Raw genomic sequence first — 17,078 nt, 5'->3', positions numbered from 1 at the left:
AAACTTTTCCCTTTCATTTTTATTCCGTTTGCGTCCAAGTGTCAGAAAGCAGTCGGCAGCACACATTTGAAACTATTTATTACTGAATATAATTCAAAATATTCAACTGCATAAGTAAATAATGGGCGATTGCCATTAAAGTTTAAATCCAATTACAAATAACAATAATATCGTAAAGATTTTTTTTATTCAATTTCTTTAAAATGAATCACCAATTTGTTTGTTAATGAATTGGGGCAGCTCTTCATTAGTGAGTAATCACGATTTATGACAGTGCACATGGGTGCATGCACTCTACTCTTTTCTCGTGCTGACCACTTTTAAATGCATAAACTAATTCATTAACACTGATTTTTAGCCATTAACTATTCAACAAGTTTATGATGAAACTGTGAACGTGCTTTGTGGCCATTTTGGGGCTTAGTCCGTGCTCCTCCATTTTGGTTTTGTGGCCAATATCATGAATTTCATGTGGCAGCGAGTGCGGTGAGTGTGGGTGTCTGAGCTTATAGTGCCACCTGTGGCCACCACCTGCAATTGCCACTTGCCTGAGTGTAGAAGTGAATGCTGTTTCAACTGCCTGCTCAGTGCAACCAGCAGTTGCGACTGCCACGTGGCACCACGAAAAGTTCTCAGACAGGGTCTGTGTTTTACCTTAAGCTGTGGTTTTGGCATGTTAAATGCCAGCAAGAACAGTCAGGTGCTTTTGAGTAGTTACTTATAGTGCAGGTCACTACAGTTAGTCAGTACAGTGCATACTTTCAGGATGAGTAGCTGTAACCCTCCACAAACAATAATACTTAAAAATAAATTTTTGCTGGTTGTTAACATTAAATTCTAACATTAAAACCATAGTTTAAATCAAAGCGGTCTGGTAGTAAGTCAACCCACAAACATGAAATGACCGTTACAACGGAGAAGAGCGATTCATTTTATGTCACAACTAATTTTAAAACATAATATTTTTCTTCTACTTTCAACTTTGCTTTGCACAACACAAACCCCACACACTGACACGCCAATCTTTTCGTAACTCAAAAAAACACCCACGAAAACGTGACCCTGTCCAAATGTATTTTCCACCTTGATTTGGATTTGATTTCGTTCTGCGACACAATGAACAATCCTTGTTATACATTTTAATTATTGTGCTGCGATCTGTTAATTAATCTTTTTTTTGTGTTTTCACACTCTATTCTCCCACCCACCACACCACACATGAAACAACACCCAAAATCAACAAAAAAAAAAAATTTAAAAACAACAATGAATAATTCGAAAACCACGAATTGTTGTTGAAATATTCAACGCACCATTTCGTGTATCTGTGTGTGCGTGTTCAAACTTGCAAAAATAAAAAAATATTCAATGCGAATATTGAATCATCGAAAACAACGATTACCACGACCTTCAAACGACGACCATAAACAAATCTGCTATGTGCTTGTGACATGTAAACGCTCAAACAACATGACTATTGTAAAATATAAATGTCAATACCCACGTACACTCACAAAACACAAAACCAAATTGAAACCGAAACAATACTGAAACCAAACTATACGAAACCCTTAAAGATACCATGGGGACTGAAAAAAATCTGTTGGGGTCTGATAAATATAACCGTGCCCAGGGTAAGCAATCAACATTCCACTTTAATTTCTATATCATTTAATCGTTTTCGTTGTACGTTCACCCACAATTGCTGTTGTTGATTATGTTTTGGAAATTTATAAGCCTATTTGTTGCATTCGTAATAGTCTACTTACTAATGTGCACCCAACCCATAATCTAAGAAAACGAATTTTAAAACAAGCCAGATCCTGAGCTTTAATTAGCAGCCACGTTTCATTCAGCTGCGAAAGGTAATTAATTAAGTGTACTATTTCAGGAAATCCATTTACTAGATTGAGCTTACAGAATAGACACTCTATGGTCGATGGATTGCACTGGCCATTTCGCTAATTAAATGGCATTTGATTTGGACCATCATTTATTTAGAAAATCGATTTAATGAACCACTAAAATTTTAGCCCAAGGGCGAAAGTGCCAGTGACACCAATCAGGTCTTGGCCAAATGACAATTTGGCAGTCCACAAAAGGGATTTTGTCAGTGAGATTCTAGGTGGTAAAGGGAATCTTTAAGCTTTTAGCTAATAAACTCGTATTCGCTCCATACTTTTGGGTGCGATGGCAAATGCAATGAAAAAGCTTTTAGACCTGCAAATGAAACTAGGTGGATTACCTCTAGCTGGGCTTATCTTATTTAAGAGCGATCTGCCGCCCCCACATCCACAGCCGCATCCACTCCGAAACGGAGACGCCTTTCGCAGATTGGCCTTTCATACTCAGCTCGGTTCAACCAAATCGCGGGCTGCAGGTGCGTGTCAGTCGAGATTCACCTGTCGTCCGATTCGGTTGGTTGGTATGCAAATACTGTTGCAGCTGCCGCCGCTCGCGAAACGCAGCGAATTCAATTAATTAGAGCACATTAGCGGAAAATAGCGTAGAAACCGGCAATAGCATGGTGGTTACCGACTCCCCGCTCGCCCCCCACAAATATGTGCGTCGAATTTCCAAGGACTTTTCCACAGTTCGCAGATACAGCAATACGCCGGCTGTAGTCGTCGGTTCGGTTCGAGGCTCCACATCCGCCTTTATTGCGGCCGAATCGGCAGCCCATCTGCCCACTTGTAGCTCTCCGACTACCAGGACTCCAGTTTCAACGCCGCGAGGCATTCGTCGACGCCAGCGGCTGCGGAAACGCTCCTCCATCTCCTCGACGCTATCGAAGGTCCTTATACTCAATGTGCGGGATTTGCTGAAGGCGCACGCCGGCAGTGAACCCCTAAAGGAGGTAGGCCATTCGCCACTTTAAGTGGTAACCTCTGCTAAGTGGAGGTAACCATACCAACTGCCCGCTAACCACTTCGAAACCCGGGAGCTGTTTGTTCCCTCCCTGAATTGATGGCTGGGTTGACGCTGGGTGTTTCTCCAAAGTTTGCCACTTTGGCATTGTTTGCTGCGATAACACCAAAGTTGCAGTTGGCCAAAGTTTTGATTCGGAATTGGAATCAATTGTGCGAATGCCAGAGGATTGAAGTCGGCATGAAAACGTGACTGGATTTGGTTCACATAAGCCGATCAAAGTGCACTGAGCACTGCCAATCATATTTATAGGGCTTTGTGGTTGCAAATAGGTTTTGATAGCAAAGAGGAAAAATATTTAGAACAGGCGCGTAATTGTTGGTAAAAGGCGGCTTTATCGGAATAAAATACAACTTACATGTACTCCAGTTTAAAATGCTTGGAAATCAGTATTAGCAAAATAAAACAACAAAAGATGTTTAAAGCTAACAGTTCTGTTGCGAATATACATAATTTATTTTGAAAATAAATTAGAGGTATTTGTTTGGTTGCTTAGTTAAATAGTAAAATTGGGCTAGTTCAACAGTTGCAAATGTAAATGTAAATATATAAATTAACAATGCAAAAACCCACGACAACCGCCCCATCCACATTGTAAATATATTATTCTGCAAATGCGTATCTTAATTTGTTACTTTTGTTGGTTGTCAATTAACAATTTATTTATCTATATTTGTTTTCGAATTAGTACTGTTTAAATAGTGATTGTATTGTGTCGACGTTGTTTATCCTGAAATAATAATAGATATCTGTTGAACAAATTTGTATCTCTATTGTTTTTTGTTATTTATTTTAAGTGATTTAAGTGTAATTATTGAAACCTTCTTTACTTTCAACCCGAAGTAAACTCAAGTTTTGTTCGATAAATATATATATATATATATATATATATATATTGCATATATTTTGCACTCTAAGTCCTCGATATCAGTCATTCTTGGTGACTCTTTCGCTGACCTTTTGTCATCGAATCTTTTGTTCCCTTCAAGTTATTTTCCATTTGCTCCTCTAGCCGTATGATCAGTGTATGAAGTGTAACTATGAGCATTAAACGCGGCGATGTTCAAATTGTAAAAATAATATTTTAACTGATTTCGCTTCTGTTCCATCTAGCACCAGCCGCGTAGTTGGATCGAGACAAATTTCCAGAAGCGCGAGTGCATCAAATTCATACCATGCCCGAAGGACGATGCAAAGTAAGTGGCACCTAATTTAATTTATTTGCATTTAAATTCATCCTCTGATAGGCAGCAGAGGGTTGTGAAAAAAGGGAACGAAGGGACCTGGGGGTCCAAGTCCAAGACGAAAGCTGTTGACCCAGTTTCGCATATCAAAATGCTCGACGAGATGCAGTGAATCGCTACTGGCCCAGTTCCTAGATCGCTGTGTATTTTAGTTTCGTTTTTGGGCGTTAGCATTTATTGTTTATTATGACAGCCGCTGTCCCAAGAACCAGCAATTGAGATAAATGTGCCATAAACCCGACCGCGTACTCACCGCATCAGATACAGATGCAGATACAGATATAGCTACAGACTCAGTTGCTGTTACTGATTCGGATTCCGATTCGGATTCACGTTCTGGTGAAAGTTTTCCGCCAGCACTGCACTGGCGGGACAAGCGATGGGTTTATGGCCCCCTTGACTTTACATGACTGGGAGCCCTGTTATCAGCACCTGGCTTGCCAAATATTTGCCCGCCGGTCTACACTTTTCCCCGCGCGTTTTCACGGCAACCGGGAGCTGTCACTCCCGAAAGCATCTCAACTAGTAGTTCTGCCCGGCGAGTTGGATTTCGGCCGTAGTTTGTAACTAAAACTTGGCTAATTAAAATTAATTCGCCAAGATTGTTGTTTATCAGGCTTTGAACTTTTACAAGGTGAAATTTTATTTATAAATAGGAATTTGCTCTGAAATTTAATCAGGAAAGGTACGACTGGATCTTTTGGTTTACAAGTAATTAAAAGCTAATTACATAAATTTCGATTCAAAATTCATGCATATAGCCAAACTTTATTAAACACAATAATTAAAACTTGTTTATTTCTCTGCGCGTAAGTTCAAAGTTGAACACGTGTACGCTAAATAAACAAATTAAATAAAACGTTCTATCTGAATTCGATTACATTAGATATATATCGAAGGTACTTTGGCAACCGCAAGATTTTAAATTTGAAATTGCCTATGCATTACACTGTATCTCTTGTTGGAAAAAGTTATCCTATTCTGGCATGTCTACCACATATCACCCACGGCACGTGGAATGAGCCGCAGATACGTGTCGATTAATTTGGTTATTTAATTCCATTCAAACCGATTCAAACCGACGCAGCCTGTGTGCGGGGATCTAATTGAAATGCATTATTTAGCAAACAACTTTAAGCACCTGACAAGAACATCAGCTGGCAAACAGCAAACAGACAGACAGACAGACAGTCAGTCGGTGGGTGGGTTGGTTCGCATCGGGTCAGACAGGTTATTGCCTGCCTCTTCGGTTGGGGCTGCCTCACATATGTGTGTATTTTTTGGGGCTACGAAGTCAACACTCACGGACACGGGGGCGTAAATAACGCTTTATGCTCCACGTGGGCATCGCAAACAAAGTGACAGGTTAAGGCTGATGCGTGTATTATTCTCGGGGGGCGTGGCACTCTGGCTCTTGTTTGCCGAATATCGTTGACACCCACATATCCTGACAGTCAGTCAACACACTCGATGGCCAGGAATATGTGCGCCAGGAGCCACCTGCAGATGGATTTCTTGCAACTTGAGGTGCAAAAAAAAAAAAAAACTTCCGTTTTTATTAAAAGGAAGTCTACGATATATATACATCAATTTACATTTGTCTTCTCTAGCTTCAGTGTCATATTGGCATTACTTAGGTGAAACTAATGTTTTTTTAAACATACAAAAACTGAGCTTAAATTAAATAGTCATTTATGAGAAGTATATAAAGCAAAGTCATGGGTATTAGAGGCATACATTTTTGTGTTATTACATTTTTGGTAAATTAGAAATTTCGCAAAGTAGAGTGAAGTTATAAAAGGCCCATGCTGCATTTAACCCTTAAAATTTAGATGGTATTTATTAATTTATTAATAAAACGATATTCATTTGGGTGAATTTTCTTTTTGCAGATGCTGCTGTGGCCAGGCCCAGATCACGCATCAGACGATACCTGGCATCGAGAGTGGGTCGCCCGGAGACCTCTGGCTGCCCACGAAGCACACCCGCCCACAGCCCACAGATGCCTATGGAACCATCGAGTTCCAGGGCGGCGCGCATCCCACAAAGGCCCAGGTAGGACCATCCCATACGGGGCAATCTCTTTTAGTGTGCTCTTTAATAACTTTTGTCCGCCTTTTTCAGTACGTTCGCCTGTCGTTCGACACGCGGCCGGAACTACTGGTGCAGCTATTCACCAAGGAATGGAATCTGGAATTGCCAAAACTTTTGATCACCGTGCAGGGCGGCAAGGCCAACTTTGATTTGCAGGCCAAGCTGAAAAAGGTGAGGAAAATGCCGGGTGGCGGGTGTTGGGGCAAACTTTCGGTCCCAAAGCAGAGCCCATTGCAAAACGAAAGTGGAAGAAGGGTCGTGTGTCACACGCTAATTGAATGGCCGTGGCCTCCTGAAAACGAAACGGGAAACTGATTTCTATTCGATTCGCAGGAGATACGCAAAGGACTGCTGAAGGCGGCCAAGACCACTGGAGCCTGGATATTCACCGGCGGCACCAACACCGGTGAGCATTCCGTTTCATTTAAGTTTTATGAAAGGATACTACCCGGTTTTATGGCCAACGATTACGGGCGGGCCAACTTAAATAAGCACAAAGAAAAATGAGCAAGGAAAACCAACAGCCAACCAAACGGGGGCCGGAAAAACTTAAAGAGGAAAATGAGGCGAGCCGAGTGCGGATGAGCGACCCCAGTCGAAAATTAAATAAATAAAATCCCAAACGGAAATCACGCAGCCAGTGATTGTACACACTTCAACTGCTTGACAGTCAACATATTGTGCTACCCTGTGGCCCTTTGCCTTTGCTCGGGGTATATCGGGATTGCAGGGTAGAGTGGGTGTGAGAGTGGGTGCAGCTGGTAGCCCAAATAAATTGGATTATCAAGTCAGCAAGGGTGGTCATACTAAGTACATTGGGGTAGCCGGAAAATTGCCCTAATATGTAGTGGCTGCTGGTTCCCTTTTTGTGGATTTGACCTTGATTCAATTCCTGAAAAAGTACCCTATAAAATGTGTATATTCGTAATGAAATTGTTCGATAAAAATGTAATTAAGTCATTGCAAAACGCGATGAGTTTCATGACGTTTGAGAAAAACTGTGACACTTTTTCAAAGCTCAACATCTGCAAACGTTGTATTTAAATAAGTTTTTATTTTATTTGATTCGTTGGCATGCTAAAAAAGTAGTCCGACTACTTTTTTTTATATACAACAATAGTGAACAAATAGTGAAAAGCGATGCTTCTTATTTTGTTTGGATAGAAGCGCATACTAAAGTCGCATCGAGATGCTGTATACTTTGTTACATTTTTCATTCGAATGCTTTCGTCCTTTTTTTGTCGTCCGGGTTTTGTGCTCGAGCTGTTATTAAATTTTAGACACGCCCCTCAACTAAGATATAAAATACTGAAACTGGGAAGGTCGCGTGGGCGGGCGAGACTATCGCAATCCTCCATGGAGGCAAACTTGTTTACGCACTTGCTCAACGTGGCCATTGTTGTACTTCCTCTGCTTCTCGGCAAACAGGCGTCACCAAGCAAGTGGGCGATGCCCTGCTCCTGGAGGGTCAGCAGCGGACAGGACGAGTGGTCAGCATCGGCATCGCTCCCTGGGGCATCGTGGAGCGCAATCACGAGCTGCTGGGCCACAACCGCGAAGTGCCCTGCCACAGCATTAGTTCGCCCAGGTGAGTACATGGTGCGATGGAGCTAATGCATATTTTATGGACCCAATCAGGGCAACAAGTTAAATGGGCCTGGGCCTGCTTTAAAAATGCATGAGTATTAGCTGTTGCGATTCCCACTGCGATTAAGTCGACTAACCTGTTGCAATCGTTGCAATCACCTGTTCGTTCCTTTCAGATCCAAGTTGGCCGTGCTGAACAATCGGCATGCTTACTTTCTGCTGGTCGACAATGGCACCCAGGCCAAGTATGGCGCCGAACTGATCCTGCGACGCAAGCTGGAGAAATTCATATCCAACCTGAAGCTTCACCCATGTAAGTCGAGGACAAAAGCCACAATATGACAGCTCGACAGCACAAAGGGCCAATCAGGCCGCAGATTGAAGCTCCTTGTCATCGGAGGCCATTGAGAGCCATTTCTTTTCATGGCCAATGCCGCGGGCTAAGCTCCGAATGGCCGGGATTTCAATCTGATGTGGCGAGCTGCTGTTGGTAGTTACTATGGCACTCGAGAAAATACAAAAGAAATGCTTTTTACGTATTTTGAAAAGATCGATTTTTAACAATACATTAAAATAGCGAGTTGAGTCAATGTTTTCAGTACGAAAGGAATTGGCTAGAAAGGAGCGTCTAGTCAAATTTTTGATTAATTTCAAAATGAGCTAAAAGTATCATAGATTTTGATTATTAAATACAAGAGACGAAATTTGAGTACTTAAAGGATAGTTATTAAAGGCTAATATTTAGGGTTGTCTCTTCTATTATATTGGCATAAACCTTGATATAAACAGTTTCCTAAGACATTTTTAAAATTTACTTATACTTCTAGCAAAGAATCACTGGCTAAAAACAAACGGTATAAAGAAATTCGTTTCCTTTTGCTTATTTTGCTCGATTTAAGCTTTCAATCATCTTTCGAACACATTTACTTCGAGGAAAACTAGTTCATTCTAATTTGAATCAATTAATTTAAACTATACTATAATTTTTAGTTTAGTCGAAGGATAATTTGTAGTACACAGAACGTTTTCCTCCCTTCTAGTGAACAGATATCATTTTATTCGTATCTCGACATACAATCTTTCGATTTTGTTGCAAACACACATTTCCGTTGAGTGTACTGACACCAGGTGACGAGTCTCAATCGACCTGTTGAATCCTCAATAGCGGCCTGCACCCTGTGAATCAGACTAATCCCCGTTGCATGTCCCCATGGATAGCCCGACTCAAATCTTTACCTCTTGTGCCATTCTCCCGTAGTCACACATTCCAGTACGCCCGTCGTCTGCCTGGTGATCGAGGGCGGCACCAACACGATACGTGCGGTGCTCGAGTACGTGACGGATTCGCCGCCGGTTCCGGTGGTCGTATGTGACGGATCCGGGCGTGCCGCCGACCTGCTGGCCTTCGTCCACAAGTAAGTAGATGTGAATGCAGATAGTCGTCGGGGTGCTTAGCTTTAAGATACGAGTATGTGCGGCACTTGTCCGGAATTAAAGCCTGTGCCGAAGCAACTTAATGAGAAACCGCAGTTTGTGTAAACTTAATTAAGAACATGTCGGCTTGTCCTTTCACCCAACGAACGCCTGTTGGCACGCGACATTTGGCAAATTATTTAAATTTACTCAACGCCACCACCTTCACCACACACACACACACACAAAAAGGGTCTGGGGCACATCCAATCCTCCGGCGAACCTTTTTGTCTGCCACATTTAATTTTGTTGTTTAATTAGTCTGAATAATTGGGCACACTCTCGTGTTGGGACAATGCTGTATCTGACAACATTTATATGCAGATATGCTTCGGATGGCGAGGAGCAGCCGGTACTGGAGTCCATGCGGGACTATCTCATCGGGACCATACAGAAGACCTTTGAAGTGGGACTGGACCAATCCGAGAAGCTCTACCAGGAGCTGCTGCAGTGCACGCGGAACAAGAATCTGGTGAGCAGAGTGGGCAATTATTTAAGGTGTATGTTAATAAAGGCATGCGAAGTCCCCTCAGAGTGGAAATCTCGTAATTAATAGTAAAGTTGAGTGGGAAAACGATGTCATTAAATGATTAGGTAATTAACAATAAGCTAATGGCATTTCTTTGTCCCCATTTCTTGCAACATTTTAATTTCATTAAAGTTCAGGTGGAAAGGAATTAAATGCGCTGTAAATGAGTTTAAAAGACACTTGGAAAGTTTATAAAAAGTATGCTACAGGTGGAGCATAGACATGTGCATAGCATATTATTAAGCTGTCTAACTTTCCCCCCAAGTGCAATCATAACTTATTAAATATTTATACATATCCAGGTCTCAGTGTAGTTACACCTGTAGCAGGTGAAGAAAGTCGCCCCAGGTGATTTTTCCATGGTTTTATTTATAGGCATGAGCCCATCAATTAAAATCGCATAACCCAAAGGGGCTTTGCTCAATTAAGTTGCCCAAAGATGATTGAGGCTTCAACTAAAACGGGGTGTGAGGCTAACTTTTCAATCACTTGAGACTTTTACGCGCAGCGATTTAAATTTTTAATTAATGCTCGCAGACCCGTTGAAATAATTAGGCTACGAAATTCAATTGAACGTGTAATGAATTTTAAATCACCGCGTGCAGCAGCAGACATTTTCCTGCGAGTGCCAGTATTTTTGTGGGCCAAAAGAGCCCGGCATTTCGTCAATTCCGCCGCAGATGTTATTACGGATTTAATTGGTTTTTAAATGAGCTTGACGGCGGCGGTGGCAGGATCTAGTATGTCCTTGCCCCGGGGCCAGGCCTAAGCAAACAAATTATGTTCGACGGGAGCTACATTAATAGATACTTTGCGTTTTTTACGTATATATGTAAACATTTTTTTTTTTTCAATTTCTTCGCTAGATTACCGTCTTTCGCATACAGGAAAAGCCCGAGGGCGAGGCGCAGGAACTGGATCAGACCATCCTAACGGCCCTCTTCAAGTCACAGCATCTCAGTCCGCCGGAGCAATTGAGTCTCGCCCTGACGTGGAATCGGGTGGACATAGCGCGCAGCGAGATATTCGTCTACGGGCAGGAATGGCCAAACGGTGGGTGATAACTTAGTGGCATCCGGGGGAGTGGGATGCCTCCCACCATTTTGTGCTGGTTCGAAATTTACAATGTCTTTGCAGGCGCCCTGGACGAGGCCATGATGCAGGCGCTGGAGCACGATAGAATCGATTTTGTCAAATTACTCCTGGAGAATGGCGTTTCGATGAAGAAATTTTTGACAATACCGCGCCTCGAGGAGCTCTACAATACCAAACACGGTCCGGCCAACACGCTGGGGTGAGTTGAGCGGACGACCCTTCATGCTGACCACATCCCCAAATATTTTCCTTTCGGCCTATGTAAATTTCAACATTGTCCTCGTGTCCTTCTCCCACTCCGCTCACAGCTACATCCTGCGCGATGTCCGACCGCACATACCCAAGGGCTACATTTACACGCTCCACGACATCGGCCTGGTGATCAATAAACTAATGGGCGGCGCATATCGGTGAGTGCAGAGCTATAGCTTTTCCAGCTGTTACCTTTTCCACAAGCGGAATTAAATGGGGGAATGTTGTGCTTGAGGGGAAATTGATAAGCCTCTTTATTTGCTCTTTAAAAATCCACAAAAATAAATGGCTCATGTAGAAACTTGAAATATTTTTAATTGCTCTTTTTTCGGCCATAGCTGCATGTGCAAAGTTTAGTAATAATTTAAAATTTCTTGAAGTCGATAACTTTATATTCATAATAAATTGTATTTTTAAAGAGAAATGAAAAAGCGCGATATAAACAAAGATATTTTTTTTTTTGAAATCATTGATTGGCAAAAAAAATGCAAGCGTAGGTTGAGTTGATTTTCCCATTTCATTTAACTTCGGATCATTTAATTAAGTTAAAAAAATATTTGCAATTAATATACCACGGAAAACACCTCGTCAGTTAGCCACAAAGCTGTTGTGTTTTCATTTTCCCGAAAAAATGAAAGCATTTACCGCAATTTGCTTGACCAAAAGTGGGGTAAAGTCAATCCTGAACGTGTTGCGGATTAACCTGGATGTTTGAGAAATTTGTTCATGAAAGTGTAATAAGTTTGCACATCAAGTTACCAAGAGCTTCGTTTCCTGGCAGGCGACTTTTGCTCCGCTTCGTCATGTTGATGCTGTTGGTTTGCTGGTGATGCTGCAGAAAGGAGCTGAAAGGATCAGAAAGGAGCTGGGCGCCCGGTCAAAGGGAACAGAATGCCGGGGCAAAGCAAAGCACCCCTTAATTATGCAGCATTAATATTTTGCCAGCAAGGCGAAAACGCGGTGGCTGCTTAAATTCAGTTAACGCCGCTGCTCCGACGACCACAATGCTGTTTAATATCGCTCATAAGTTGCGGCCTTTTGGGCCAGAAAGCGGTTTGTGGTTTCAATAAAAAACAAGTTGGTTAAGCAACTGACCGCCTTCCAGAATTACTCTATTTAATTAAAAATCGTGCTGAATTTGTTGGCCTAACAACTTGACTTGTTTTGGTTGGACTAGCCAAGCCTTTAAGACCTTCAATTTCAGTCTGAGGATGAGAAATTTAATTAAAATTGTAAACAAAAAGACTTGCTCTTATAGCTACGCATTTGTGAATACAACTACATCGTACAAGCCTTTCAAAAGGAATACTTTCTAATTTTAAGTAAATTTTCATTGATATTCAATCAGTTTAAATTGCTCGTGTCCTTGCCATTGTATACCAGTATCCCAAATGCTTGTTATTTTCAATAAAGCCGTTTTGAAATGCCCTGCGCCCTTATTTACCATGCGTATGGAATCCCTTCTTTTATTTGAACCATAAACAAACAAATTTGACACTACTTGTCTTTGTAGTTCTCCATTCTGTTTGTTATTCCCGGCCATACCAGCCTTCCAGGCTTCCGTGATTTCTGGCCTTTGTGCTTTAATCAAAGGACCTGCCTTGGCCGAAAGTTATCTGACAAATGCCCATCTAAATGGCAAAGGCTATCTAGACAATGAGCCGGCGTCACAACTGATGTGTTTATATTAAATTAGGGTTTTCAGATTCGGTCCTTGGCCTTTTCTCGGTCGGCTGGCTTACCTCTGGTCTGGCTTTTGCCTGTTTCGTGTGACTGTTGCTCGCCGTTTTCAATGTCTAGACTTCGGACATTTAAATGTGTTGTCAATGTCGAGAGCAGGCTCAGAAATTTGCCAACTTGGGCGTAATTAAATGTGTTAAAGTTTTGGGATTTGATTAACATAAAATTCGAATAGGCCGGTCTTGTGCTGGTTGCCTTCGGTTCACGGGGGCAAGTCAATTGATTTGCCTTTTATTTGTCATAAATATTTTATCGGCATTTGTGTTGATGTGCTGATTTTAATTGTGCGCTCGTAAAACCCCGCCAGGTGCTTCCGAATTGTGCCAGGCAAAATAAATTCGTTCTTGAGTGTCCTGACCAAACCCAATTACATTTACATTTCGCGATGGAAATCTCTTGAGCTGTTCGCAAACAAATGGCGAACAGCTGAAAAAATAGCATTGAAATGGAGCCGTTTTCATTGTTATTCAAGCATCCCTGCAGCGTCGGATGTCCATCAGGCCGTGGGAATTTTTTCAAAAGTAGATACAATGGGAAAAATATTGAGGCAAATCGTCAAGAAGCATTAGATTACCGCCGCCGGACAAGAGCACCAACCCAATCCCAACTCGATTTCCGTACTCTGCCTCCCCACAGATCCTATTACACGCGCCGCAAATTCCGGCCCATCTACGCCAAGGTTATGAACAGCTATGCAAATGCCTGCCGCAAGTCGTCGACCTACCAATACCAGCGATATGCCGGAGCCAATTCGCTTAGCCTGGTCACCGGCCTGCTGCCCTTCACCTCGGAAATGGCCCTCTTCGAGTTTCCATTCAACGAGTTGCTGGTAAGCGGTTTTCGGCACATCACTCATCCGTCCTGTTGCACATCCAGATTGCTCTTTTCAGATTTGGGCCGTGCTGACCAAGCGACAGCAGATGGCGCTGCTGATGTGGACACATGGCGAGGAGGCATTGGCCAAGTCACTCGTATCCTGCAAACTTTACAAGGCCATGGCACACGAAGCGGCCGAGGACGACTTGGACACGGAAATCTACGAGGAGTTGCGCTCCTACGCCAAGGAGTTTGAGAGCAAGGGTAAGACAATGCATAAAGAAATCATTAAATTGATTTGATTGCAATGGAAAACTATTATTGTCTTTGTTAGGCAACAAGCTGCTGGACTTTAGTTACCGCCAGGATGCGGAGAAGGCGCAAAGACTGCTAACCTGTGAGCTGCACTCCTGGTCAAATCAGAGTTGCCTTTCGCTGGCTGTGGCGGCCAACCATCGTGCCCTCCTCGCTCATCCCTGTAGTCAGGTGATCCTGGCGGATCTGTGGATGGGTGGACTGCGAACCCGCAAGAATACCAACTTCAAGGTATGTCGTATAGAGCTCCAGTTATCTTGTGCTTACCTAACGAATGTATGTATGTTGCATCCAGGTCATTTTGGGTTTGGCGATGCCATTCTACATTAGACAGCTTGACTTCAAGTCGAAGGAGGAGTTGCAGCAGATGCCGCAGACTGAGGAGGAGCATCTGGAAAACCAGAACCTGGACAATGATGACTCGGATCGTTCGCAGCCGGATGCCGAGGTATTTGGCCTTTGTTTTCAATAACCTAAAGTTATTTTGTTCATTTCTTACTAACATTCAATTTAATTTGGTTTCGTTGTCTATATGTGCCAGTCCTAAATGTGTGCCTTATACGTTTTCAGCGTCAGCGTTTAGTTATTCAATTTTTTTTACTAACCTTACGTCTAACGTTTACCATTAACCACTGACCAAATAATCGTTCTGCTGTTCATCAATCCTAAATCCAAATCTGTCTGTTTATAGAGCGCCCTTTTAAAAGCCAAAAGATCCATTTCCTTGAGATATAGGATGGGCGCGGGTGCTAATAATCGCGACAAGGTAGTAACAATCAAAAAGATCTATGCCAAATACATGACTTCCGTTTCTTTGGTGTTCAAGTCGTCTATATCTATGTGCATACACATACACATGTATATGTTCTCTTTGCTGTCTCTGCTCTGTTTCTGACTCTATCTCTGTATCTTTGTATCTGTTCTGGTTGCCAGATCACAAAACTATATTTAATTTAATTTGTTTGCTTTCGAAACCGAACTATCTGTCTACACTATTTGTTTCTTACATACTTGTTCTTTGATCTGTATCGTTATTTGATATACATGTATTTATGAATTTGAATTTATATAAGTGAAGTGCAGGAAGTCCACAAAAATTATAGAATTCCCCCGCACAATACAATGCTTTAAAAGTGTGCATCACTTCAGATTTTTTACCAAGACTATATTCACAATATCGTACTTTATGGTGCCATTGAAAGGGATTTTAATGCAATAAATATTCTGTGGCTCTCCTGAGAAAATACAAAACAACGAAAATCGATATTACAAGAGTTGCTACACTTTTTCTGCTCCAGTTATTTTTTGAAATTAATGAATTTTCTTCTAAGGGGGCTTTCAAATAATGGGAGGTCATTGAAAACTTTGTATATTATTGATTATGTTGGTTTGGTATATTATTTATAGAACAGCCAATCAATCGGGACCACAAACACGTGCTCTTTTCATCTCCTTCGATAGTTTAGTTCAACTCAAAGCCAGAAAGGTAGCCACTAAAAATTGGGAACTCATATAATATTCATTACATTTCGCCCAGTTCTTAATGTAATTTCATTTCTCCACTAACCATAATTCGAATGTGTATTTTCCAAAGTGCAAGCTAATACCAGTTGAAAACAGCTCGCCCTCCTTTAAGAGTGTCTCGAACTCAACAGATGTAAGTTACCGAATATTGCCCGCCCTCGTTACATTCGAGTAGCTTTTGCCTCTAATGCTTCCCATAAAAGTTGAAAGTCCTCTTTGGTTCGAATTAAGTGCAAATATCCATTAGCAGCGTAATGAAAATCATTGGCAACAGCCGAGAGCTGGCTTAAAGTTAAATTAAGTAATAATCTTGGCACAAACCCATTCCAAGCATAATCCCAAAGCATTCGTTGCCAACAAAACCACATGAAATGCCATCAGGTCTATGTCAAACTGCTAACCGAATGAATCGAGTGGAGCCACGGCACTTGTGCAAATATTGTTTTTCAGTTACTCGGGCACTGCACAAGCTCCGGCTCCTTTGCCACCCACTTTTCTATTGGAATGGGCTAATCCCTTAATCACGAAATCAAATTAAAGTCCATTGAGTGCAAGTGGAAATGAGGGGGTTCATGTATTTAATAGTAGTTTGTTCGCCCCCATGTACATATCTGTGGAATGCCTAAGTATGTGTGATAAAGTATTTTCAATAATGTGAACTTAAAAACTTTCCTGCACCACAAATCATCTTGGAAACCTGTACCTAAAACACACACCTCTACACTTCTTCATCTGAACTCAAGTACTATGTCCAAAGATCAAAATCCGCTCAAAATCATTATAAAGTAAAACTATAGAGTGATTTCCATATCTGATAAATGCGAAAAATGTGCATGAACCGTTGCAGGCTCTATTGGCGGATACTTACTCAGTGCGCGATACAAAAGTACACGAAAATGGCAAAGTGAGTAGCTCCACAAAACAACCAAACAATCAAACAACCAACCAACACAAACCAGCCCTTCATACACCACCTACTCGTGTTTTTTCATCAAAATATTCGACTCCGAATGCGATAAGACTGCCATTTTGCTCAACCATAACATTTTGTAAACTTGAAGTGACAGCACAGAACCGAAAAAGAAATGCCGTTTCCCCTTGTTTATTTTTTTATTTTCCATTTGGTTATTGTAGTTCGATCCCTAGGCAAAGACACCAGAAAACTCCACATATGACTCAAAATGGTATCACCCAGTCAGCACATCAGTTATACTCAGACGCCCATCTACATAGGGATGGTTATTTTGCAATTGAAAACCGCACACGCCATTCTAATGTCCTAGTTACTTGTATCGTATCAATTTTACAGGTTAATCTCACTGCTGGAGCGGAAGAACAGCCCTCCAAAGTTAGTTGAACCCGGATATAATTTATTCCCTCAAGATATTTTCATTTCAATGGCATTTCTGTAACTGGCTTTAGTAGTTTTGCCTCATATTATTCCCCTTGGAATGCGCATTTCGTAGCTTCATTTGCGAAAA

General features: G+C 41.7%; 1 protein-coding gene across 11 annotated transcripts in view; it reads left to right on the top strand.

Annotated features, from left to right (window-relative positions):
• LOC6609267 (transient receptor potential cation channel trpm) overlaps positions 1-17,078 on the top strand; it is a 46,289-nt gene that overhangs the window by 20,087 nt on the left and 9,124 nt on the right. For 5 of the 11 annotated variants that reach the window (XM_032716481.1, XM_032716479.1, XM_032716482.1 and 2 more), the window contains 16 exons: positions 4,042-4,124; positions 6,065-6,227; positions 6,297-6,437; positions 6,600-6,672; positions 7,695-7,854; positions 8,030-8,166; positions 9,112-9,268; positions 9,651-9,798; positions 10,722-10,908; positions 10,993-11,149; positions 11,259-11,360; positions 13,579-13,771; positions 13,833-14,022; positions 14,093-14,304; positions 14,369-14,521; positions 16,445-16,501. In XM_032716481.1, coding sequence (XP_032572372.1) covers positions 4,042-4,124; positions 6,065-6,227; positions 6,297-6,437; positions 6,600-6,672; positions 7,695-7,854; positions 8,030-8,166; positions 9,112-9,268; positions 9,651-9,798; positions 10,722-10,908; positions 10,993-11,149; positions 11,259-11,360; positions 13,579-13,771; positions 13,833-14,022; positions 14,093-14,304; positions 14,369-14,521; positions 16,445-16,501 — 2,313 coding nt within the window. Of the gene's footprint in view, positions 1-1,463; positions 1,635-2,418; positions 2,858-4,041; positions 4,125-6,064; positions 6,228-6,296; positions 6,438-6,599; positions 6,673-7,694; positions 7,855-8,029; positions 8,167-9,111; positions 9,269-9,650; positions 9,799-10,721; positions 10,909-10,992; positions 11,150-11,258; positions 11,361-13,578; positions 13,772-13,832; positions 14,023-14,092; positions 14,305-14,368; positions 14,522-16,444; positions 16,502-17,078 lie in introns of those variants that run through there. The other 6 variants (XM_032716478.1, XM_032716477.1, XM_032716484.1 and 3 more) reach the window with 6 other exon arrangements.

This window comes from Drosophila sechellia, chromosome 2R, assembly GCF_004382195.2.
Source record: "Drosophila sechellia strain sech25 chromosome 2R, ASM438219v1, whole genome shotgun sequence".
NCBI classification, from domain to species: domain Eukaryota; kingdom Metazoa; phylum Arthropoda; class Insecta; order Diptera; family Drosophilidae; genus Drosophila; species Drosophila sechellia.
The sequence above is the reverse complement of the archived record's forward strand: the minus strand, read 5'-3'. Positions and strand labels throughout refer to the sequence as shown.